Raw genomic sequence first — 27,299 nt, forward strand, 5'->3', positions numbered from 1 at the left:
CCATTTCAATCCCTTGTTCATCTAATTGTTTCGTTTTCAATTCCCCTGTTGCTGATAACATGTCTTTATATCTTATAATATTTCTCATCTTAATAAGATTTGGATGTACAAATGCTTCCATTGTTGAAAGCCATGTTGGTATTTTCAAATAATGTTTCTCTCTAATTTTTTCCCATACTAGTAATAATGCATTTCTCACATAGTGCCTTTGAAAATAGCTATGCATCTTGTTCTTTCCATACCATAAAAAAGCGTGCCAACCCAGTTGTAGATCATGCCCCTCTAAAGTTAATAGTCTTGTATTTCTCAACACAATCCATTCTTTTATCCAAGATAATGCTGCTGCTTGATAATATAGTTCCCAGTTTGGTAATCCAAATCCTCCTCTTAGTCTTGCATCTTGTAACATTTTCATATTAATTCTTGCTTTTTTCACCTGCCATATAAATTTCAATATCATTTTATTCAAGTTTTCGGAATATTTCTTTTCCAATTTCATTGGTATTGTCTGAAATAAGAACAGCAGTCTAGGTAATACAGGTGAAACTCAAAAAATTAGAATATCGTGCAAAAGTTCATTTATTTCAGTAATGCAACTTAAAAGGTGAAACTAACATATGAGATAGACTCATTACATGCAAAGCAAGATAGTTCAAGCCTTGATTTGTCATACTTTTGATGATTATGGCTTACAGCTCATGAAAACCCCAAATTCACAATCTCAGAAAATTAGAATATTGTGAAAAGGTTCCATATTCTAGGCTCAAAGTGTCCCACTCTAATCTGCTAATTAAGTCATAACACCTGCAAAGGGTTCCTGAGCCTTTAAATGGTCTCTCAGTCTGGTTCAGTAGGAATCACAATCATGGGAAAGACTGCTGACCTGACAGTTGTGCAGAAAACCATCATTGACACCCTCCATAAGGAGGGAACGCCTCAAAAGGTAATTGCAAAAGAAGTTGGATGTTCCCAAAGTGCTGTATCAAAGCACATTAATAGAAAGTTATGTGGAAGGGAAAAGTGTGGGAGAAAAAGGTGCACAAGCAGCAGGGATGACCGCAGCCTGGAGAGGATTGTCAGGAAAAGGCCATTCAAAAGTGTTGGGGACTTTCACAAGGAGTGGACTGAGGCTGGAGTCAGTGCATCAAGAGCCACCACACACATATTGATATTGATATTGTGTGGAGAGAAGACTTTTTCTTTAAAAAGAGTCTGTTTGTGTGGCAGGATGGCGTTAAAACTGACAAAGCCAGACAATCAAGCTCTTGGGGGGGGCTCCCCCATTTATAAATCACAAGAGCAATTTTTGAGCTTGCAGATGCAGAAGAATGGTTTTAAAGATTTAAAGGAATTTGTTGTGGAGGAGTTGGCAAGACATGATAAGATTATGAACCAGAATCTTGAAAAATTTAGACAGGAAATTAAAGAGTTGGTTCAACAAAAGTATGATAACCTGAAGCGCTATATTGTAACAGCTTTGAAAAGCTTTTCAGAAGTAATTGTACAGATGGATAAAGATACCAATTTAGAAATAGAGTCTAAAATGAAGGAAGCTGATTATAAGATTCATAATCTGGATAATAAAATACAAAGAATTGAAAATGATTTGACAATGATTCAAGAAAATAGCTCAGAAGTAGAGTTTAAAATAAAGGAAGCTGATCACAAGATTTACAATGTAGATAATATAAAGCAAAGGTTTGAAAATGAAGTTACAATGATGCAATTCAGATCCATGGAATTTGCGATCAGAATGAGGGGAATACAGGAAAATAACAGAGAGGACTTGAGAAAGAAGTTCTGGCTGTGATTTTAAAGGTCAGCTCTGAAGAAGTATTCTGTAAGATTGATAAGGTCTACAGAGTAAATTCTTGGGTGGCAAAGCAAAGACAATTGCCTAGAGATGTGTTGATTTATTTTACTGATAAAGGAATAAGAAATGATATTGTGCAAAAGTCTTTTAACTCCACTCTTGAAATGAATGGAATGAAGATCTGGATATATAAAGAGCTGCCGTCCAAGATGTTAAAAGATAGAAAGGACTTTGGATTTTTGGTGACTGAGCTAAAGAAACAAAACATCCCATTTAGGTGGGATGCTCCAGTTGGTATAATATTGAGATATCAAGGAGAAAGATATCAATTAAACACTGTTGAAAAAGCGGAAGAATTTTACTACAAGGTTTTTAAAATGGGCCCAACATCTCCACGTATGTCATCAGTGTCAGGAATACAGGAGGGGGATAAAGAAAAGCAAAATGAACAAGAGATTGAAACTCAGGCCAAGCAGATGGAGATGGAGGTAATGGAAAAACGACAAGTTATAGAGGGCTTTTTGGATGAGCCGCTTTTGGATTCTCCTTCAGAGGCTATAGCTGGATCACCTATAAATACAAGAGAGGCGGCTTTGGATCTCGATTTGATGTCTTATCAAGTTAAAAACCAGCATGTAATTCAATCAGCTGATATACAAGTCCTAGAAAGACAACCAGGGTGGAGATCTAAACCACAACAAGTTAAGAAAAGAAGAAGCAGGTTCTACAAAACTAAAAAGTTTTAAACTACAATTCTTTTTTACCCAACAGATTAATGCCAGTTATTTAAGAGACGATTAAATATAATAAGCGGGATTTATAGAAGGCTGATACATGAAAATATAGCTGAGGCAAATTACAGACTTATACTATTTTGAGAAGAATAACAGATCTCTGCAGTGCTGGTGTTTTTGGGATGTGGAAGATGGCCTGTGATTGAGCAGATTGGAACTTTCTATTTTGGACTCTGAAAAATGGATTACGTATATGTTGAGCTATAAGGCAAGAGAACTATGGAATTGGGGCATGCAGATGATCTGGCTGTTACCCTAACGTGGTTGTTGGAATTAATAATCTAGACAAAAGACATTACAGAAGATACCATATGGAATATAAATATAAAGTCACTCGGGGGGGGGTTATATACAGAAATACTTATTAATGATGGGGGCAGATGGTAATTGAAGATACTGAATATACTGTTGGAAGCAGGAATTGATGTTACCGTAACATGGTCGATGGAATTAACAATCTAGTTGAAAGACATTATAGAAGATACTATATGGAATACGAATTTAAAGTCATTTGAGGGTTTTATTTATATATGGAAATATCTTTTAGTGATACAGGCAGAAGAATAAAGATATTAAATATATTATGTATGGTAGACCTGTAGGAAAGTGGGTGAAACAAAATTGATATGGTACAAGGTGATAGGTAACGTTACTGATTGCTTAGTTTAGGAAAAGGGATGTTATGTTTAGATATTAATATACTTAAAAGATTTGAATTAAGAGATATATGTATGGGGGTGGAGGAAATGGGTAGATTATGAGTAGAATAAATGCCAAATTAGGATCTATTATATAGTTTTATAGCCGAATGCTGTTTTGAAATGTATAGTATACGGGGGACATAATAATAATGTTAGAAAGAAATGTTTAGCACATAGGGGGTGGTGTAAAAGGGTGGTAAAGTATTATATAATGTGATATTAATTTGGATTTCATCTTGCAGAAGCCATGGGGGGAGGGGAGGGTGAGGGGGGGTTAGGGAGGTGGGGGAAAAAAGGGGGGAAAATTTGTATTTGAAAAACTTTTTCAATTAAAAAAAGAAAAGAAAAGAAAAAAAGAGCCACCACACACAGACAGATCCTGGACATGGGCTTCAAATGTCGTATTCCTCTTGTCAAGCCGCTCCTGAACAACAAACAACGTCAGAAGCCTCTTACCTGGGCTAAAGAAAAAAAGTCATCTTTTCTGATGAGAGCAACTTTTGCATCTCATTTGGAAACCAAGGACCCAGAGTCTGGGAGAAGAATGGAGAGGCACACACTGCAAGATGCTTGAAGTCCAGTGTGAAGTTTCCACAGTCTGTGTTGATTTGGGGAGCCATGTCATCTGCTGGTGTTGGTCCACTGTGCTTCATTAAGTCCAGGGTCAACGCAGCCGTCTACCAGGAGATTTTGGAGCACTTCATGCTTCCTTCCGCAGACGAGCTTTATGGGGATGCTGACTTCATTTTCCAGCAGGACTTGGCACCTGCCCACACTGCCAAAAGTACCAAAACCTGGTTCAATGACCATGGGATTACTGTGCTTGATTGGCCAGCAAACTCGCCTGACCTGAACCCCATAGAGAATCTATGGGGCATTGCCAAGAGAAAGATGAGAGACATGAGACTGAACAATGCAGAAGAGCTGAAGGCCGCTATTGAAGCATCCTGGTCTTCCATAACACCTCAGCAGTGCCACAGACTGATAGCATCCATGCCACGCCGCATTGAGGCAGTAATTGATGCAAAAGGGGCCCAAACCAAGTACTGAGTACATATGCATGCTTATACTTTTCAGAGGTCTGATATTGTTCTATGTACAATCCTTGTTTTATTGATTTCATGTAATATTCTAATTTTCTGAGATTGTGAATTTGGGGTTTTCATGAGCTGTAAGCCATAATCATCAAAATTATGACAAATCAAGGCTTGAACTATCTCGCTTTGCATGTAATGAGTCTATCTCATATATTAGCTTCACCTTTTAAGTTGCATTACTGAAATAAATAAACTTTTGCACGATATTCTAATTTTTCGAGTTTCACCTGTATATTCATCTTAATTACTGCTATTCTTCCCATTAATGAAAGTTGCAATTTTCCCAAATCTGTTTCGATTTGGCCTTTCAATTTATAATAATTATCTTCTTTGATCGTTACACATTTTGCTGTTAATTGTATTCCCAAATATCTTACTTTTTTAGTAATCTGATTCTCCATTAATTCCCTTTTCTGTTTCTCTGTGATGTTTTTCACCAATATCTTTCTTTTATCTTTATTAATTTTCAATCCTGCCACTTTTCCATATTCCTCTATTTGTTCTATCAGTTTGGGTCCTACTTCTAATGGCTTCTCTAGAATAAACACTAAATCATCAGCAAATGATTGTAATTTATACTCTTCTTTTTTAATTTGTATTCCTTTTATCTCCTCATTTTGTCTTATATTTCCATTTAACACCTCTAACATCAGCACAAATAACAATGGTGTTAGAGGACATCCTTGCCTTGTTCCTTTCATAATATTTACTTTCTCAGTCATATCTCCATTTATTATTATTTTTGCAAATTGCTTGTTATAGATTGTCTCAATCATCTTTATAAATCTCCCCCCAAATTCCATAATCTGTAATTGTTTTGTCATAAATTTCCAATTCACATTATCAAAAGCTTTTTGCGCATCTAAAAACATCAATGCCATTTTTTTTTCTGGGTGTGCTTCATAGTATTCTAAAATATTCAGAATCATTCTCATATTATCTCTAATTTGTCTTTTTGGTAGAAAGCCATTTTGATCTACATGTGCAAAATCATTTAACAACCTCTTCAGTCTATTCGCCATTATTGATGCAAATATTTTATAATCCTCATTTAGCAAAGAGATCGGTCTATAGTTTTTAGTTTGTTGTAAATCTGCATCCTCCTTCAGTATAAGAGTAATATACGCCTCCATCCACGAGTCAGGTATTTTTACATTTACTAAAAGGTCATTAAACACTTCCAGCATCATATTACTAAGCACATCCTGGAAAGTTTTATACAATTCTGCTGGTAATCCATCTGGACCTGGTGTTTTGCCATTCTTCTGTCTTTTGATGCTTTCTATTACTTCCATCATCGTTATTCTTCCCTCTAGAGCCTCTTTATATTCTTCTGGTATTTTTGGTAAATTAGACTTTTCTAAATATTGTATAATCTTCTCTTCTGATACTGTTTCTTGTTCATAAAGTCTCTCATAATATTTCTGTACCACTTTTTTCTTTTCCTCATTTTGGTAACATATCTGTTTTCCCTCATCTATTAGTTGATTAATTAGTTTTTTCTCCTTCTCCCTTTTCATTTTATATGCCAGCCATCTACCTGGCTTATTAGCATTTTCAAAAAAGTTTTGTTTAGACATCTTTATTTGATAAGCCAAGTCTTCTTTTTCAATTAAGTTCATTTCATGTTTTTTCAGATCCATTTGGTTTTTAATCATCTTGCTTTGCGTATTTTTTTGTAATTCCATCTCCAGTTCTTTGCATTCTTCCAATTTTTTCTGTGTTTGTCTTTTCTTTTTATTTCTTTTTCCCAAATAGGTCATTGCCAACCCTCGAATATATGCTTTAACTGTATCCCACACATTTTGCAATGAGGTGTCTTCCTTTCTGTTTTCCTTAAAAAAGAAACCTAATTCTTTCTCTACAGATTGTTGAAACTCTCTTTCATTTAATATTGTTTGATTCAATGTCCATCTTAATCTCTTTCTTTGTCCCTTCCATATAATTATAATCGGATTATGGTCCGCCCAGATACTTGTTTCAATGCTTATATCTTGTACATTCGCTAATAAATCAGTTGACATCCACATCATATCTATTCTGGACCATGACTTGTGCCTATTTGAATAAAAAGTATACTGCTTTTCTTTCAAATGTCTTTCTCTCCAAACATCTTTAATGCCTATTTCATCTACCATTGTGAGAAAGGACTTTGGGAGCATTGCCTGGCTACTTTTCCAGCCGGTGAGGTTCAGGGGCTTCCAGGCCAGTTACAAGGGGGAAGAGGGGGGACCCCATCACATTCTTATATTGTTCAGGGGAGACTATCAGGAGCGCCACAACACCATCCACTCCCGTAGGCAATATTGTCATAACTAACCAGGTTTATGTAATAGTTTTCTATGTTATCCATTACCTGTTCATGTATTTGCACATACATTCAAATATATATTAGCACACAGCCTTGCAGTATAATGTCATTCCCATGAGAGTTTCAAAGGAAATCTAACCGTAAATACTTCTCTCAGTTTAGATAGGTAAGAAGCACAAATACATGTTTAGCTGGAAATTGACACATTTCTATTATTTCTTGCCTAGGCAGCAGAACAAGGACGGCCTCCAGAGCATACCAGTAAATTCTATGCCAAGGGTGCTCTCCAGTATCTAGTCCCAATTCTGACACAAACTTTGACAAAACAGGTAGGTAATGTATATGTCTGCACCATTCTCCAACATACAGGTAGTCCTTGGGATCAGCAACTGTTGCTAAGCAATGCAGTCATTAAGCAAGACTTCATGTACAATAATAGACTTATGATTTCACTTCTGCCATGGTTATTAAACAAGACATCATGTGACTGTGGCTTAAGATTTCACTGCTGGCTTCTCCATTGACTCTGGTTCTTGGAAGCTGGCTGTGAAGCACGCAAATGGTGATCACATCACTGCAAGGTACTGCAATGGTTGTAAACACCAGCTGCAGAGTGCCTGAATCTCAATCAGGTGACAGCAGGAAAGCTGTAACAGTTGTAGGAGATTGACTTCGTTGTAAAGTTATTTTCTCAGCGTTGTTGTAACTTTGGTAACTAAACAGGGTAGTCATTAAGCAAGGACTATCTGTAGTTTCAGGGTCTGCAGTTTTCACCATGTTGGTAACCTCCAGCTATATTAAAATTAATCTCCTAGCGTATTTTATTCGTTGGTCTGATCTTCCAGCCAGGTAATTGAAATCCAATTAACTTGAAGGCATCAGGTTGGAGAGGACTGGCATTATTGTGAAAAAGTTGAGAACAAATTTAAAATGACCTGGTCTGCAGAAAGAAACATATGTTCTATTTTCAGGTTTTTTTTTTCTAGTTTAACCTATAACTTTTTTATACACAAAGATTCTGAAATGTCTATGGTAATTCTGTGACTCAGAGATTGCATTCACTCCTAAATTGGAAATGCGTAATTATTCTTACTCATGGCCATGTAGTATTCCAAAATGATTTCATGCTATTGTCCAATGGGAGACAGGTACTTGAAGAAATACTCTTCCATGAGCAGAGCTAGTAGACATCTGCTTCCCTTTGAAATCAGTCTCTACAAATTAAAAAGCATTATGTTGACAACCTGAGGTTGCACCATTTTGATACTACTGTGATGATCTTGGCTGCACTTAAGACTCAACTGTTGATATTAAAAATACAATTCTGTTAATCTTGCACCAAATTATATCCATCTCTGTTGCATAAAGTCTCTGTCACTTTGCTTTTAAAGGTACCATTCATTCTGTTATCTGTCGGTCATTAAAATTGTCTTTATGCAGATCACTGCTTTATTACTGAGTTTTTGACAACCATTGATATAGTGTGCAAAATCTGACAACTTTCCCCTAGTTCAGAACCCCAAAGTATATGGTTGAATTGTTATGGGGTTGTCAAATATTATGAGTAGATAGTGTTCCCACCTGAAACTTAATCGGATTTATTATAAAATCAGATTTTAGCCATTTCAAATATAATCTTGAATACTATTTCTTCCCATTTTTTTTCCACTTAGTATGAGAGTGATGATGATGATGACTGGAACCCCTGTAAAGCAGCTGGGGTCTGCCTGATGCTTCTGGCAACCTGTTGTGAAGATGACATTGTCCCACATGTTTTGCCCTTCATTAAAGAACACATAAAAAATCCTGACTGGCGATATCGAGATGCTGCTGTCATGGCATTTGGGTGCATTTTAGAAGGCCCAGAACCCAGCCAGCTAAAACCCCTTGTCATTCAGGTGAGAGAGGCTTGTGCTAATAATGTGCCTATGTTTCTTTTGAAATGAAGGCTGTAGATAACTGGTTTGTAAATATATTAATTATGCGTCTCTTTTTGACTAAAATATTCCATAATCTAAAAACAGCAAGGACCTAAGGAAAATAGCAGAAATTTACTTGGCATTACGTTGAATTACAGCTAAGACCAAAATGACTTTAATCTTAAATGTACTATGTGTTTTATTTTTTCCCATTATTTTGATCAAATAACTACACCACAATCACAATACTATTTGTGCAACCATTGTTTTGTACAAAAGGTCTGAAAGCATTGCAGCTTAATATAGTGCCCTTGCACTATAAAAGCGCACAAACTTCTGAGAAAGGCTGCACTTCCACTTTCCTCCCAGAAAAGGACACCATGACAAGAAAAGACAACTACTGTAATCAACTTCTGCTTTAATTGCTTGTGACTGGAGAAGTGATTGGGTTCCTCTGCCTTCCTCGATGGTTTTGAGGAGTAAGAGTTATGAGGAGACAGTGTCTCTCATATCTGACAAAACACCATATTTAAAGAACATCTGGAAAAGAAACATTTGCAAATCAGATCAGATTCTGATACTAGTTCATAAAAATAAATACAGAACAACTTAGTTACAGTAATTCTTACATGTTCTGTGCTAGAAGACTAAAATCTGTATGAGCTGTTGTTCCATCCTTAGTAGTCCCAATGGACTACCAGCAGAAAAGAGCAAAACATTCAGAAACAATACAAAACGTTTGTGCAGCATACACGCACTGTACTTTTCTTGCAATTTTGTGATGCAGTACAGTAATTCAAGACAGCCTATATGGTTACCCCTCCTAGGGATTCTATGCTTTAAAGTAAGAGAGATTGGCACATCAAACTTATTTTACAGTTGCTACCAGTTCATTTTGTGCCTAATTCAAGGGGTTAGTGATTGCCTTTAAAGCAGAGTTCCCCAACCTTTCTGGCTTTGCAGACCAGTGATGGGGGAGGGGGATGGTTCCGCATGAGCGGCTGGCAAAGCAGGCATGCGTAGCTCCATTTGTGCAAGCAGCATGCACACGCTCGCCCACCGTTTCCATGGCTCAGTTGCAAACAGCTCATGGCCGCAGCCCAGAGGTTGGGGACCCATGCTTTAAAGTACTACTTCAACTTGACATGAATCAAAGATATGAAAAGTTCATGCCCTGGGATCTGTGAAAAGGATTTCTTCTTTTAATTGTTTTTTTAAAGAAGTAAAAAAACAAAAATGATGCAAAGACTTGCATCTGTAAGTAGACTGTCATGGCCCCGTTGGAGTCTGAGTCTGAGGAGGACGAGACAGAGCTAGGGCCAATGGAGGAATGACCAGAGGAGCAGGACGAGGCAGTCCTGGGTCCCTTGGGCCTGGGAAGGGTCGCCAGCGAGGGAGAGGGGGCGCAGGAGGACCAGGCGAGGGGGGAGGACAGGGCAGGCAGAGGAGCGACGGAGCTCCAGCAACAAGCAATTACCTCATCCCCGAGCATGAAGAATGGAGAGGAGGTGGAATCAGCACAGGGAAACCCGGCAACTTGGGAAGAAGGTGCCCCGCCCCTCTTCACAAGGCTCACCTGGGGAATGAGATTTAAAGAGACACTGTTGGGAGGGGCATTTGTTGGGAACAAGCGTTGAATCTGTGGAGCCTCACGTGCAGTTGCTGACGTCTGGATTTTCCTGTGCTTTGTCTTGTGTGCCTTTCCCTGTTTGCCTGCCTCGCTGGACTTGCCTTGGTTGCTGCCTCGTTAACTTTGCTTGCTGGACTTCTTGCCTTGGTTGCTGCCTTGCTAACTTTGTTTGCTGGTCTACTCGCAGCCAGAAGCTGTCGGAGGTGCATGTGAGAGCTTTGCTCCAGGACTTGCAGTAAAGGTGGGGACATTTGGGGGAAAGTTGGAGCAACAAAGGGGAATTAGAACTGTTCTCTGGCTGTGTTGCTTCCGTGCCTCACCCCAGGTCATCACATAGACAAAGGATAGCAATAGCACTTAGACTTATATACTGCTTCATAGTGCTTTACAGCCCTCTCTAAGTGGTTTACAGAGTCAGCATATTTCCCCCAACAATCTGGGTCCTTATTTTATTGACCTCAGAAGGATGGAAGGTCGAGTCAACTTTCAGCCAGTCAGGATTGAACTCCTGGCAGTAAGCCATGAGTTAGCCTGCAATACTGCATTCTAACCACTGCTCCACCACAGCTCTCAGTTTACAGTTAAAGAAGCAGTGTGCTTAGTGATCAGTACATTGGTGCTGAGAAATTAATCAAAAAGGTTTTTAGAGATCGTTTTGAATCTGAGTTGAGTGCCAAAGTCTCCAGCATTTTGTTATTTAAAATTGCCAATTAAAAATTTAATTTATAACTCCCCCTTTATTGTATTCTGACTGATATACAACATTTATATGTATATTTGTGATTTTGGTTCTTAGGTCCATTCTCTTTCCCCTCAAAAACCATACAGATAGTCCTGCCAGGTGCAGGAAATCATGAGCCAGGATAGAGTTCAAAAGCACTACAAATTTATTCCATGCAACCTGTACACAAGAATCTGATCTCCTAATGGTCAAGGCAAATTGGCACCAGATAAGAGTCAACGGACTTTAAGTGGGGGCTGGACTTAGGTCTCTTATGGGGCTGTAGTGACCCCATTCTCTAGTCATCTACATCTCTCCTCCAACTTGCTCCCCCTCCTCCATGGGCTCGGAGGTATAGCGACCCCACCCTTGGGTCATCTACATCATTCTCTCCTCCAACTTGGCCCCCCTCCTTCTCCATGGGCTCCTGGGAGCTGCTTCTCTCCCTCCCTCCTTAGTGTCTTCAAAGTCTGAGTTCTCATGGGAACTTGGCAAGTGTGGGAGGGAAGCAGTCTCAAAGGAATCTCCCAGGACCTATCAGAGACAGGGTAGCCTTTCCAATGAATTAAATACGGAATGCCTTTTCTTTTGCATCTAGAGTTCAGGATTTCTTCCACCTCGTATTCTGTTTCTCCTTCCATGATGACCGGTGGTGTTGGTGGGTGCTGGGATCTTAGTGCACTTGGGGCACCTTTTAAACAGCAAAGTGAAAGACTGGGTATACTTTCATAGAGGGAAGGAATTGGAGATGGAATGCAACAGGATTGATTTGACAGAGAACCTTGAATGGCACAAACTTAGAGTCTAGCTTCTTGGAAGGTCTTGAGGATGCTTGTTGTGGCAGAGCTGGCAGCAGAATCGGACAGCGAGGAGTTTGGGGAGGAACTTGGGCCAGTCCTGGGGGCTGGGGAAAGCTCGGATGAGGGCTCTGCATCGGAGGCAGAGAGGGAGCTAGACAGCAGCAAGGCAGAGGAACAGCTGGAGCCTGTTCCCAGTGTGTGCATGCACAGAGCTGCCCGAAGACAAGAACAACTCACAAAGCAAGGTCGACTTGGGAGTAAAGCCACACCTTGGAGATGATTGGCACGTCCCATCGGAAACAAAAGAAGAGCGAACAGGGAGTGGGCTTTTGCAGGAAACAATTCGTTCCGTGACTCTGAGAGAGACTGTGCCAAGTTTTGCCTTTTGCCTCGTTTGGAAACAAGTTACACGGCAGCTTGCCAAGCGAGATAAGGTGTGTTGATACTATTCTTTGAAAAACTGTTTGGACAAGCCTTGCTGACTGTGAATGAAAGTAATTCACAGTCATGTAAATAAATCAGGTTTTGCTGGGACCAAGACTCTGCTTCCTGCTTTTTAAGGGAGCCTAGGTCAGAACAATGCTAAGAACTTGTTAGAGAGCCAGACCTTGTCCCCTACTGCTGCCGGCGGCCGCTCCCATCTGTGGCCATCCACAGCCTTCTTGTAAGACTGCTTTGCTTGGTCAAGCTGCTGCTTCAATAGGGCTTGGGCAGAGAGTTGCTCCTGCAAGACGTCAACAGCTCCTGCGACAGGTGAGTCTAGTGCGGGGTGGTCTGGTGTGTGCCATACATAGCTTGAAAGGGTGTCATTGAAATCAATGTGTGGAGAGACTTGCTATAAGAAAATTCTACAAGGGGCAATAATGATGGCCCATTGTCTTGGCTGTAGGTACAATAACTCCTCAAATATTGTTGGAGAAGCTGGTTAGTGTCCAAGTCAGCCTATCTTCATCCTCACCATTTGTGACTGGATGGTGGGCTGAAGTAATAGGCTGACTTGGACACTCAAGAGCTGGAACAGTGCCTTCCAAAACCTGGATTGGAATTGTACCCCCTGTCTGACAGTATTGTTGACACCATCTCCCAATAGTGAAAGATGTCTAGGAAAAGCTGGGCTGTTTCCTTGGCGTTGGGTAAAACTCTGCAGGGAATGAAATGAGCCATCTTGGTGAAAAGATCTACCACCAACAAAAGCCTTGGACGGTGTGTGTGTGTGTGTGTGTGTGTGTGTGTGTGTGTGTGTGTGTGTAAACATCAGTAATGAAGTCCAGTGAGACTGTATGCCATGGGCAGGGGTGTGTGATGAATGGCTGTAAAAGGCCTGGGGCTTCTGATGGAGGGACTGGGCCCTCCTGCAGGTGTGGCAAGATGACACGTAGTCCTTGCTGTCTGCTGCCATCTTAAGCTACCAAAAGTCTCTCAATATTCTCTGGAGAGTTTTGAATATTCCCCCATGCCCTACTGTCTGGTTGTCGTGACAAAAGCTGCAAAAACTCTTCTCTGGAAGGGGGGGACCACTAATCTGCCCTTGTGCTTCAGTGCACCTCCGTCCACCGCTAAGGGGGATACGGTACCTGCTGTGGGGCTTCCTTAAGGTCATCCATTTGGGTCTAGGAGAAGTGGTCTAGAAGTTGCTGTGCCTTGATTCTAATGAGTAAGTCCTGGTGCAGTTGAGTTGCTTCCAACCTTCCAGAGGGTGATATCTGTGGTGCTGGCTGGAAACGAGAAGGCTGTAAAATTGTTGCCTTGACTGGGGTGTGAGGTACTTGAGAATACTCTGGTTTGTGTGACAAGGCATCTGGCAGTAAATTGTTTGAGCCAGGTACGTATTAAATGTAGGAGCCTGAGTGGCGCAGCAGACTAATGCTACTGTTAAAGGTAGTATTTAGCTTCCAGCTGCCTGCAATTACTGTGAGTTCAATTCTCACCAGGCTCAAGGTTGACTCAGCCTTCCATCCTTTCTAAGGTAGGTAAAATGAGGACCCGGTTTGTGGGGGCAATAAGCTGACTTTGTATAAAATATACAAAAGTATGAAGGCTATTGCTTAATGCATTGTAAGCCGCTCTGAGTCTCCGGAGAAGGGCAGCATATAAATCAAAAAATAAATAAATAAAATAAAATAAGAAATCAAAGTGTGAGATGAATAGACTCTATCGCATTTGTCTGGGAGAAAGCTTAGTCTGTTGCAACATGTGTAGGTTCTTATGGTCTGTGGAATGCAGATTTCACTGCCAGGAGTTCCTTGTTGAAAATACCGTAGTTTCGTTCTGGGGTGGTTAAAGCTCTTGAGAAAAAGGCACAGGGCAACAGACTGTTTCCCTCCTTGCAGTCTTGGAGAAGAACAACTCCAGCGTCCAACTTTGTCCAACTTTGGGACAATTTGTCCAACTTTGGGACAAATCCAAACAACTCGCCATCTGGAGAGCCGAAACACAGACCACCCTCAAGACAGACACAACAAACTCCAAAGACTACAAGAATGCCAGAAACAAACCCCTCCCCCCTCACAGCCACACATGAAACAAACAGTGCATAACATCTCAGATAGGATCCTCACCAAAGCCGAAACCAATGTCCTTTCCAAAGGATTCAACTTTGCAGTCGCTCCCAAACACATCCCCACTGAAACCTTTATATGCGGAGTTGAAACCAGCCTGACCAAAATCAACCCCGACGACGCTAACAGAATCAGACTCGAAATCACCAACATCCTCTGCACCAGCAAGCCACCCAAAAGCAATTTACCCAAAGAGGAACAGACAGCACTACTTAACCTGAAAGAAGACACCAGCATAATAATCCTACCAGCAGACAAGGGCAATGCCACGGTGGTTATGAACACATCTGACTACCAAACCAAATTAACCAACCTACTCCAAGACTCCACATACAAACCCTTAAACACAGATCCCACCACCTACCTGGAAAAAACCACTAGATCCAAAATAAAAGCCTCCCCCATCAGCGAAGAGATCCAGCAAAGAATCATTCCCAGAGAGAAATCATCCAGATGCCCTAAGCTCTATGGTCTCCCCAAGATACACAAAGAAGGAACCCCACTTAGACCCATAGTCAGCTCCATAGGCTCACCTCTACAAAACCTAGCCAAATTTCTCGCCAAACAACTACAGCCCTATGCAGAATCCATCACCTCACACGTAAAAAACTAATTTCAGTTCATAGAGATCATAAAGAAACAAAACTTACAGCCCAGCGACCTACTTGTGAGCTTTGATGTCATATCCCTCTTCACCCAAGTGCCAATCAAAGAAGCCTTGACAGCTATCCAAAACAAATATAACCCCCCCAAGCACATCCTAGATCTGACCAACCACTGCCTATCCAACACATACTTCATCTATAACGGACAAAAATACAAACAAATAGAAGGAGCACCCATGGGATCACCCCTCTCACCTGTCATTGCAAACCTCTACATGGAACACTTTGAAACCCAAGCTCTAGAAAAATCGGATCACAAACCCAAACTCTGGCTCAGATACGTAGACGACACCTTCATAATCTGGCCACACGGGAAAGAAAAACTGGACAACTTCCTCACACACCTCAACAGCCTACAACCCAAAATACAGTTCACCATGGAAAAAGAAGCTAACAACCAACTTCCCTTCCTGGATGTCTTAGTCTACAAAAAATCCAATGGCTCACTAGGACACACCATTTACCAGAAGAAAACACACACAAACCGCTATCTGCACGCACTCTCACACAACCACCCAGCACAGATCAACTCCATAGCCAAGACACTCATCTCCAGAACAAAACGCTTAGCTGACGAACAACACCTAAAAACCGAACTACACACTCTCACTAACGTACTAACATCCAACGGATTCCAAAGAAATAAGATTACCAACCTAATCCAAAAAGAAACCCCCACTAAAATCCAAGACAGAGAACAAGAAAACGGCAAAGCCCTCATCCCATACATAAAAGGCACCACAGACAGAATCAGCAAGATCCTCCACAAACAGAAAATCAAGACAGCATTCTGCACAAACCGAAAAATATCCACCATCGAAAGAAACCCCAAAGACAAAATTGAGTTAGAAAATCAAGGAGTATATGAAATCCCATGCACCGCCTGCCCCACCACATACATCGGACAAACCAACAGAAGAATAAGTGCACGCATTGAAGAACAGAAGCACTCAGTCAGAAAAGAGGAACCAACTTCTTCCCTGGTCCAACACCTTAAAGCCACAGGACATGAAATTGACTTTAAAAAGACCAGAACTATCGCCAAAACTGAACACTTTAACAACAGAATAATCAGAGAAGCCATCGAGATAGAAAAACGCCCACACAGCATGAACAAACGAGACGATACCTCCCGCCTACCAGCCATTTGGAAACCCGCCCTTATTGACAAACGAGTCCCTAACACGACGAATGACACCAGACCCACACTCACGAGAGCCACACAGGATGTCACCACCACACATCCACGCAGAAAGCAGACTCAAACCCACACTGATAATGAGCCACGACCAAGGACCAGAAGCCAGACCGCAGCTGCATCATTAGCCACTTTAAACCCCTCCAATCCATACATGAAGCAGACTGACACCCACCATGAAGAGCTCGCACGGCCACAAACACGAAGCCAAACAACAACAACGCAGCTCACCAGCTCAAATCCCCCTGCAACTCAGACTAAGCTGAGCACAACCAACCCCCCATCCAATCAGAGCACAGCCAAGCCCCTAACCAATCAGAACACACCTCCACCCAATCAGAACACAGCCAAGTCCCCACCCAATCAGCTCACACCCCCACTAGCAGTTAAAAGGAAGAGACAGCTGAGATCTCACATTGCTCCTGGAAGCACGAAGCCGAGAACACCAGCCTGAAGATGATGAATGAGACTTCGTCGAAACGTCGCCAAGACACTTCCAATTTTACATGGGAGAAGACCCGAATAACCAAAGACCTACATATATATATATATATATATATACATACGTACATATACATATACATATACATATACATATACATATACATATACATGTGTGTGACTTATTACATCATTTATCTTATTGACGGTGCTTGTTTGTTAATTTTATTTTCTTATAGAATTTTACATTTACTCTCCTTCCTTTTGACTTATCCAATCGTACCATCTATTCCATACAGTATAATATTTTGAGTCTACCTTGTCTTTTAACTCAAATGTTAATTTATCCATTTCTGCACAATTGTAAATTTTTTGGATTACTAGTTGATCTGTTGGCAATTGATCCATTTTCCAATGTTGCGCTAATGCCAATCTGGCTGCCGTAATTATATGTAATATTAAATATTTTGTTTCTTTCTTATGGTTTTCTTTGATCATGCCTAATAGAAAAATTTCTGGTTTCAACTCTATTTCCTCTGCTGATATTTCTGTTGGCCAAGTTTTTATTTTTTCCCAGTATTTCCTAATTTTTGGGCAAAGCCACCAGACATGAAAGAATGTGCCCTGTGCTTGTTTACATTTCCAACAAGTTGGCTTTAAGTTTGGATACATCTTCGCTAATCTCGAAGGGGCCAGATACCATCTATACCACATTTTATACTGATTCTCTCTATAAACTGCTGATTTTGTCATGATATAATTAGTTTCCCATGCGTTTTCCCAGTCTTCCAATTGTATGTTATGTCCAATGTTTCTTGCCCATGCTATCATTTGTCCTTTTACTAATTCCTCTGCTAGGTCGAATTCCAATAGGTATTTGTAAATTTTTGAAATTCATTTTTCTTCCTTGGCTTCTAACAGTTTATCTAATCGGTTTGGTTTTAGTTCAATTCCTCCTTCCTCTTGATCCTTTTTGTATCTTATTTTTATCTGTAAATAGGGCCACCAGTCTATCAATATTCCTTGTTCTCTAAATTCTTCTTGTGTTTTTAATACTCCCTGGAAATCCAATATTTCCTTATATCTTACCATTTTTTTGTATTGCTAGTGTGTTGGGGTGTATTAACGCCTCCATTGTGGATAACCATCCGGGAACTTTTATATAATGTTTGTTTTTAATTTCTCGCCATGTACAGATTAATGAGTCTCCTAATATATGATTACTGAAATATTTATATGTTTTGTTCCCGGTATTCCATAAGAAGGCGTGCCACCCCATCATCAAATCATGTCCTTCTAATTTTAATAGTCTTTGATTTTCCAAATTCACCCATTCTCTAATCCATGTCAGACTTGTTGCTTTGTAGTATGTTTCCCATGCTGGCAAACCAAATCCACCTCTAGTTCTATCGTCCTGCAATATACTTAATTTGATTCTTGGTTTTTTCCCTTCCCACACAAATTTTGCAGTTATTCTATTCAAATTATTGAAAAAAAAAATTCAATTTTACCGGAATTGTTTGAAATAAATAAAGGAGTCTTGGCAGTATGTTCATTTTTATCGCTGCAATCCTCCCTAATAGAGATAATTCAATTTCCCCCATTTTTCTAAATCTTCATTTATATTTTGAACTAAAATTCCATAATTGTTCTCCTTTATGATTGCACATCTGGCTGTCAAATTCATACCTAAATATTTCACCTTTTTTACCACCTGTAATCCTAATTGATTAACTAATTCTTCTATTTGTTTTGCTGTTATATTTTTCGTTAACATTTTAGTCTTATCTTTGTTAATTTTTAAACCCGCTACTTTTCCAAATTCTTCTATCTCTTTTATTAAAATTGGTCCTGTTTTTAATGGTTCTTCTATGAAGAATACAAGGTCATCAGCAAATGCTTGGACCTTGTATTCTTCTCGTTTTACATTTAGTCCTTTTATTCCTTTATTTGACCTAATTCTTATAAGTAGATTTTCCAATGTTAAAATAAACAGTAAAGGTGAAAGTGGACATCCCTGCCATACTCCCTTATTTATTTCAAAGAATTTAGTAGAGTCTCCATTTACTAATATACTTGCTTTTTGTTTCATATATAGAGATGCTATCATTTTTTCAAATCTCTCCCCGAATTTCATGTTTTTTATTTGCTGAATCATAAATTGCCAATTAACCTGATCGAAAGCTTTTTGTGCATCCAGAAACATCTGTTGTTGTGATGAAGAAAAACGCATAGGCAGGAAGAAGGTTAATGGGAAGGCACCCCGAACAGCTTCTGGGAGCTCCCTTTTATTGTTATCCACAGTCTCCGTGGCAGAAGCTGATTCATTGATAAAGATTCACTTATCCCAATTGGCTAAACAAAGCTCATGATATCCATGTGGACAGCTCATGCTTTCCTGCTCCAAACAATGTGATCTGCCTACATGCCAAATCTCATGTCTCACACTTCCTGAGATAGGATCATTATGCTGACGTTGCATTCCTCAGCGTGGTTTGCCAGCCACTGAGAAAGCAATCATCCCCACATGTCCTCCTTTTTATTTTATTCTTTATTTTTTAATAATTTGTATGCATACATAACTTCAGATCTGGAGGGCCGAATTCTTGGACGAAATACCGTTAACAAACCAGGCAAACATTGCAGGCAGCAGCAACAGCAAATTAAGGCAATGATAACTAAAATAATAATGGGCACTATTTGTCGCACCCATCCAAAATCTGGGAGCCAAGACCATAACCACTCCCACGGGGATTGTGGAATAGTGGAACCAATTGGATTATCTGCAATCATGTTTTCCATGTGCTCAATTGTGGCTGAAATATTTGCTTTATGATCAGTGATATATATACAACAATGGGAATGAATTAAAGCACATACACCACCCTTGGCTGCTAAAATAATATCTAAAGCATAACGATTTTGTAAAACTACCTCTCGAATTTGTGACATTTCTTCATTTATCAATTTTAAGGATTTGATAGTAGCATTAAATAAAGCAGTAGTCCAATTTGATAAGATATGTAAATCTCTATAATTCATCATTACTCCTAAAGGAGGAATAACACCCCTTGCTAACATGGTCTCAGTGTAATGATTAATGGGATTTTGAACATCTATATTTCTACGATTCCGTAACCGCCCTTTAGGTCGATGATCAGATATCACTACGGAGGGAGCAATATATCCCAAGGTACAATGACCGGACCACCATGCAGGGATATGTTGATATGCTCGCCTACCACATAACATCCAAACATTACCTAATGAGTTAGTTGTTTGATTATCACCCCTTGCTAATTTGACCATTGATCTTACCAAATTACATAAAGAGAGACCTCCGGTGGTCGTACTTGTCAGACATCCTCCCCTTACCACTACTGGGCACCCAGTTAATTGGTATGTACAGCCATAAGAGGTAAAATTATGAAGATGTTCCATTATAGTGGCATTCAAAAAGGTATGTCTCTCAATAGTGTTAAGAACAAATGTCGTGTTACAATAGGGATACTTTCCAACATCAACAGATGCCTTCCTAGTATGGCTGATGAATTCCCAACAATATGCCGCTACTTCTGGAAGCCTGCTACCAATGGCTAAAATAGTATAATTAACATTTTCTTTTTGTAGCGTTCCGGGGATCCAGGATGTTGTTTCCATCCGGTTTCATTAAAAGGAATAGCATGTAATAAAAGTCCTCCTTTGGCATGTGGGGGAACGTGCATGCAGATCCAACAATCAGTCTTGTTTACTAATCAAGAGATATTTTGCACATCCCATATATAGGAGTTTCGTTCCCAAAGTCCTTGCTCTGGAATTCCATCTTGCAAAGTCACTGTAGCCATGCCAGGAGGAAAAATACACATAAAAAGAATACACATTACAATAGTTACAGAATTAGCATTTAAACAAGCAAATGCCGCTACCAAAAAGTTCTCTGGTGTCTGCGGCATGTCCTTTTCCTGTAGCAATTTTGTAGATTGAGCAGAGAGGGCCTTAATCTGCCCCCAGGTCACTTGATGTGTCTGACGAGGTGCTCGGTCCCGATCCTGCTGAGGGTTCTGCAGGCTGAGTGAGAAGTTCGGGATCGGGTTTTTCAGTCCTTGGTGCCACGCCATCCTTCCACGGTTTCACACACCGAGCAGGGATCCACACCAGACCTGTAGGACCAAGCACAGCAGCATATCCCCGTCCCCACGTCAATAAGGGAACAGGTCCATGCCATTCGGGATTAGGCAATAATCTATACATTACCTGTGGCTGGGGATGACTTATTCTACTTCCAAAATGATTATCTACTGGAGTTGATAAATCTGTGATAGTAAGATGATTCAGAGTAAACAGAACTTTATTCAACCATTCCTGTTTACCAGGGAGACCTATAGGAATCCCTCCTGTTTGTTTATGTTTATCCAAAGCAGATTTTAATGTAAAATTTGCTCGCTCCACTATGGCCTGTCCCGTAGAGTTATAAGGTATGCCAAAAAGATGTTTAATTTGCCATTTGTCACAAAATTCAGCAAAGGAGCGACTACAATATGCAGGGCCATTGTCTGTTTTTAACGTAGAAGGTAGGCCCATGACAGCAAATGTTTGAATACAGTGATTAACAACATGTTCGGTGGCTTCCCCTTTCTGAGGAGTAGCCCAAATAAAATGAGAAAAAGTATCAATAGTTACATGAAGATATTTCCAAGGGGCAAAAGAGGGGTATTGGGTTACATCCATTTGCCAAAGTTCGTTTGCTTTAAGACCTCTCGGGTTCACCCCAATGGAGGGAGATGGGGTGATTTGAGAACATTGAGGGCATTGTTGTATGACTGCTCTAGCATGATCTAGAGGAATGTGAAATTGTTTTGCAAGAGCCTTGGCATTTTGATGAAACATAGAATGACTTTCCCATGGAGTAACAGACAGAACATGCTGCTTTGTTGCGGCATCTGCAACAGCATTTCCCTCTGACAATATGCCGGGAAAAGACTGATGACTTCTGATATGTGCGATGTAAATTTGATTCTTTCTAATTTGCAAAACTTGCTGTAATGTCAAAAAGAGGGACAGAAGATCATCATCCAAAGATGGTGTAACATATGCACCAGGGAGGGAGGTGACAATTTGACAGACATACTGGCTATCTGAAATAATATTGAGGTCTTGAGTTGGAAAGATTTGCAAGGCCAAAATTACGTCTGCAACCTCTGCACGCTGAGCGGACTTTTGCGGAGGTGTAATTTTCGTAACCCATTTCCCATGTTCAAGCCAGGCAGTTGCCCCCCACTTTGGCCCCCCATCAGTGAAGACTGAGGGCATTCACCAAAGGTTTTAATGAGATACCATTTTGGACTATGATTTCTACTTGATTAAAGGCAAGCAGGCGCGGGTCTGCAGGAATATGGTAAGAAATTTTCCCAACATAATAGGTCAGCGCTGCTTGTAAAGAAGAGGAGAGGCTAACCATACGCTCCCAATCTTTCAATGGCAAGGGGACTATGATATTGACAAGATCTTGACCTATAAGTACCTTGCATCGTTCTCTTCTTTTGAAAATTAATTCTGCATGCATTTGTGCCGGTACGCTAATGGTATGACTTGGGCTATGTGAGAGAGAGAGCCATTCAATTATTAATAATGAAGGCTTATTCTTGCTTCATTGTTGTATTTCCTGAGCTAATACTGCTATAGGTTGTTTTGCGGTTGGAATGATAATCATTATCAAGGGAATATTTTCCTGGCATCTATCTACCCAAACCAATTTTAATGCTTCATTAATTTTTGTAAAGACCGCTTTTTGAGTTGGGGTAAGTGTTATCAATTCAGATGGATCTTTCTTATTTTTTAATGCATCAAACAAAGGACTAAGCATACTAGTAGGAAGGCCTATGTATGGTCGCAACCAATTAATTGAACTCAAAAGTTGCTGTAATTGAACATAGGAAACTTTATCTTCTATCCTTAGTTGAGGAATTTGTGGGTGTGAATATGTCTGTAATAACTTGTGACCTAAATAAATAAATGGTTCTTGTTGCTGTACTTTTTCTGGTGCTATCTGCAAACCATATGCAGCAAGATCTCGTGTTAGATGTTCTAGCCAATATGGAGGAATTTGCGGTCCAGCAACTAAGATATCATCCATATAATGATATACCAGCGCTTGAGGATATCTTTTCCTAAAAGATTTCAAAGCTCTCGCAACAAATTGCTGACAGAGAGTAGGACTATTTAACATGCCTTGAGGTAATACAGTCCATTGATATCTTTCTGTGGGTTGTTCAGCATTTAATACTGGAACTGTGAAGGCAAAGAGAGGCTTATCCTTTTTGCATAATGGAATGGTAAAGAAACAACCCTTTAAATCAATTATCATAACTTGATATTCCCTAGGAATCATGTTCGGATTCGAGGTGCCACATTGTAGTGGCCCCATTGGTTGTAGAATTGCATTAATGGCCCTGAGGTCGTGAAGAAGCCTCCATTTACCAGATTTCTTCTTTATTACAAAAACTGGCGTATTAAATGGACTTGTAGTAGGTTCAATGTGGTTAGCGGCTAGCTGTTCTCTCACTAACTCATGTAAGGCTATAAGTTTTTCTTGCGGTAAAGGCCATTGCTCGATCCATACAGGCGTAGTAGATTGCCATACTAAAGGGAGAGCAGTAGGCCGAGACATAGTAACTATTAATCATTAATAATTAATTTTGCTTGAAATTGCAACATCAAATCTCTTCCCCATAGGTTTACATGAATAGGGAGTATAACTGGCTTTAACTGGGCTGTGCGTTTGCCATCAAGAGCTGTTACCGTAAGCCATTTGGTGCTGCGTCGGGCTGCTTGGGGTCCTCCAACTCCCCACACAGAGGGTGATCCTGTAGTAGGCCAATCTGTGGGCCAATTGTCAGTGGCTATGACAGAGACATCTGCGCCAGAATCGAGGACTCCTTCAAAAGATCTGCCATTTAACAAATATATACACTTTGGTTTTTCTTCTTGAATTGATTGTGTTACTGCCATAATGCTACGATGCAGGGAGCGGATAGGATTGGTAGAACCAAATCCTCTACTTCCTCTACTAATTTGCTTACCTCCTGCTGGCACTACATATGGAACAATTACCAATTGTGCCCAAGAATCTCCTTGGGCGGTTTATTATGTTTATTATGTTTATTATGCATAAAGGTTCAAACAGCAATAACACAGCAAAATGTTTGAACCCCGAAGGGTGTACAAAGGTGTTGTTCTTATACTCTAAATTACGTATACATTGGGTGTTACATTTAGACATATATGGTCCTAGGAGGAACCGAAAGACGCCTAGTCCAGACATTTGGTAATAGATAAAAGGAAAAGGGAGTCACTTACACTTATCATATGTTATACATGACATTTAGGGTGGAATGCAGAAGTGAACAACAGGATGCATCTGTCTGGGTCAGTCTGCTCTTTTACAGATAAAAATACCTTGTGTCATCTCAGCAACTCCTTACTGGCAGGGAGAGAAATATTTAGCCTTGACCAAAGTTTCAGGCCTTGCGTATTGTGGCTCCAAGTTAGAACCAAGGATTATGTCTGTACCCCAAATCTAGTCCTCCTCACTCCCCCCTTTGTGACTCATCTGACATATCCAGAAGAGTCACATACCCAGCTTCCTCCCTGGGTTGGAGTACTTGATATTCCCACATAGCCATGACCTGAGCTGTTGCTTTTCTTTCCACCAACAAGGATAAACTGTTCGAAATGGTTTTGACAAAAATGGGTAAGATACATGGAAGCAATACACAACCTGCAGCTATTAATCCAATCAGCCCCACAATTGCTTGCAATCCAGGTAGTTTTGGCCACCATCCAGAAAACATATCCCTCAGGTTTAATCCTCTCCATGTCTGTACAGGTACATGAGCTATTTTAACCATCTTATCAGTAATTTCTTTTATAACCTTACCACTTTCATCTATCTCAATGCAACAATTAGTTAGATTAAATTTTCCACATACTCCTCCTCCTTTAGCAAGCAAATAATCCAAAGCCAATCTATTTTGCATAATATAAGTTCTTGATTTAACACTTTCTCTAGCTAACGGAGTAAGACCTTTTACTGTTTCATTGGTGATTATTTCAACCACGGCCTGTAAACGAATCAATCTATTCAGGATATACACAGGAGTCCGATAGCCATACAAACCATCCCCTGCCCAAGTGGCAGGTCCATATACTTGTATAATGCGGTCTGCAGGCCACTCTTCCTCTCCCCACATAGGTTGATTACCACCAACATGCACCTTTCCTATAAGGGATGTATCTACATGTCTCCGTCTATTCTGATTTCCTACTTCATCATACACTGGGACACCCAGAACTTGTCTCGTTTTCAAAGGTAGCAGAAAGAACCCTGGTCTAATTATTCCCAACACACATGCTCCACACCAATTTTCAGGTGATCTGCGTACTTTTCTTGGTCCACCGCTATAATTCCCCATAGGTCGTCTGCCACCTCCTCCTTGAGCGAACCCTCTGGGGGCCACCCGGTTCCCATATTGGGCCACACAGTTGTGCACAAATACTTTAGACGTTCTTTTGTCACTTTGGGATACGAGGGGTCTCTAAAATAGCTATCAAATCCTTTTAACATGCATGCCAATGGGGTGTTGGGCACGCTCTGGGTATTCCCCCCCATCCTAACACACTGCCACCGACTCGCAGCCCCGGAACTCACGGCCACTGAAGAGAAATGCAGTGACTTAACCTTCCCACACAATTACCTCACACGGACTTCTTTAGGACAACCGTCCCGAGTCTAGGGGAGAGATCAGGTCCCCTCTTCTGTCTTCAAATGAGACAGGTAACAATCTATTACATATACTCGCCTGAGGTGTCTTCACTTCACACGTCCTGGCCAGGAACCATTCACACTTCCTTTCCTACACCGCAGGGTTCTTGGACTCGCTCACAGCACCGTCGGCCTCACAGGGAAGTCGCTGCCGCCTCCCGGAAGTTGAATACTCCCGTGGCGCCCAGAGGATATTCAGGAGCGGCTGTCCCGAGGGCCCAAGGGATTGAACGGCCCTCAGCAAAATATTGCCTCAGCCTCAAGGTCCCGGCGGAGTCACCATCAATGGGGTATCACGTCGAGGTCACCAGATGTTGTGATGAAGAAAAACGCATAGGCAGGAAGAAGGTTAATGGGAAGGCACCACGAACAGCTTCTGGGAGCTCCCTTTTATTGTTATCCACAGTCTCCGTGGCTGAAGCTGATTCATTGATAAAGATTCACTTATCCCAATTGGCTAAACAAAGCTCATGATATCCATGTGGACAGCTCATGCTTTCCTGCTGCAAACAATGTGATCTGCCTATGTGCCAAATCTCATGTCTCACACTTCTGAGATAGGATCATTATGCTGACGTTGCATTCCTCAGCGTGGTTTGCCAGCCACTGAGAAAGCAATCATCCCCACAAACACCAGTGCTACCTCCCTCTCTGGATGCGCCTCATAGTATTCTAATACATTGATTACTGTTCTTATATTGTTTTTTATCTGCCTCGTTGGTAAGAAGCCATTTTGATCTGGGTGTATTCTATAATTCAATATTTTTTTCATCCTGTTTGCCATATTCATGAAGATTTTGTAATCAGTGTTTAATAGAGAGATTGGTCTGTACTTTTTTATTTGTGTTATATCTGCTCCTTCCTTCGGTATCAGCGAGATGTATGCCTCCCTCCATGAGTCTGGTAGCTTTGCCTCTGTCAATGCCTCATTACACGTTTCTAGTAGAATCCAATTCAATGTTTCTCCTAATCTTTTATAAAATTCAATTGGTAAACCATCTGTCCCTGGGGTTTTATTATTTTTTTTGCTTCTTAATCACTTCCTTTAGCTCTTCTATAGTAATATCCCTATTTGGTATGTCTTTTTCTTCCTCTGATAATGCTGGCATTCCCTCCCCACTCAGATATTGATTTATTTCTTCGGCTGTCACTTTATCTTTCTCATAAAGTTCTTGAAAAAATTGAGTTACTATCTCCTTTTTCTTTTCTAAACTCTGTTGCATTTTACCCTTTTTGTCCTGTAATTGTTGGATTGTTCTTTTCTCCCTTTCTTTTCTCAATCTATAAGCCAACCACCTCTCTGGTTTATTCGCATACTCAAAATGGTTCTGTTTTATGTATTTCAATGCCGTTACATATTTTTCCTGTTCTAATATGTTCAATTTGTGTTTAGCTGCTATCCATTTACCTCTAATTTGCTCATCCCCAGGGTTATCTTGTAATTTTCCTTCCCAATTTTTAATCTCTTCTTGTACCTTATTATATTCTTTTTCCCTCTCCTTTTTTCGTTTTACATTATAAACTATCGTTAATCCTCTCACATAAGCCTTTGTTGTATCCCATAAATTCTGAAGGGAGGTGTGATATTTTGTATTATCTTTAAAGAACAATTTTAATTCCTTTTCCATTGTTTTTTTTAATTTTGATTTGCAATTTGTTCAGTGTATTCCTTTTCTTTCAATATCTGTGTGTTCATCGTCCATCTACTCTTTTTCCTCTGCTGTCCTTTCCATATCAACATTACTGGGTTATGGTCAGCCCAATTGTTTGACATTATTTCTACTTTTTCTACTTCTTGTATCAATATTTTAGTTACCCATGCCATGTCTA

The 27,299-nt window shown here is 40.3% G+C and overlaps 1 protein-coding gene across 3 annotated transcripts in view; it reads left to right on the forward strand.

Moving 5' to 3' along the window:
- Positions 1–27,299, forward strand: part of KPNB1 (karyopherin subunit beta 1) — a 178,010-nt gene that overhangs the window by 59,238 nt on the left and 91,473 nt on the right. For all 3 annotated transcript variants that reach the window (XR_011600455.1, XM_070944451.1, XM_070944450.1), the window contains exons 9-10: positions 6,944–7,045; positions 8,390–8,614. Coding sequence is in view for 2 of the 3 variants with exons in the window: in XM_070944451.1 (XP_070800552.1) it covers positions 6,944–7,045; positions 8,390–8,614 (327 nt within the window). In the remaining variant the exon portion in view is untranslated. The remainder of the gene's footprint in view (positions 1–6,943; positions 7,046–8,389; positions 8,615–27,299) is intronic.

The sequence above is a fragment of the Pituophis catenifer genome, unplaced genomic scaffold (genome assembly GCF_029215685.1).
Source record: "Pituophis catenifer annectens isolate HBS135680 unplaced genomic scaffold, rPitCat1.0.hap2 SCAF_5, whole genome shotgun sequence".
NCBI classification, from domain to species: Eukaryota; Metazoa; Chordata; class Lepidosauria; order Squamata; family Colubridae; genus Pituophis; species Pituophis catenifer.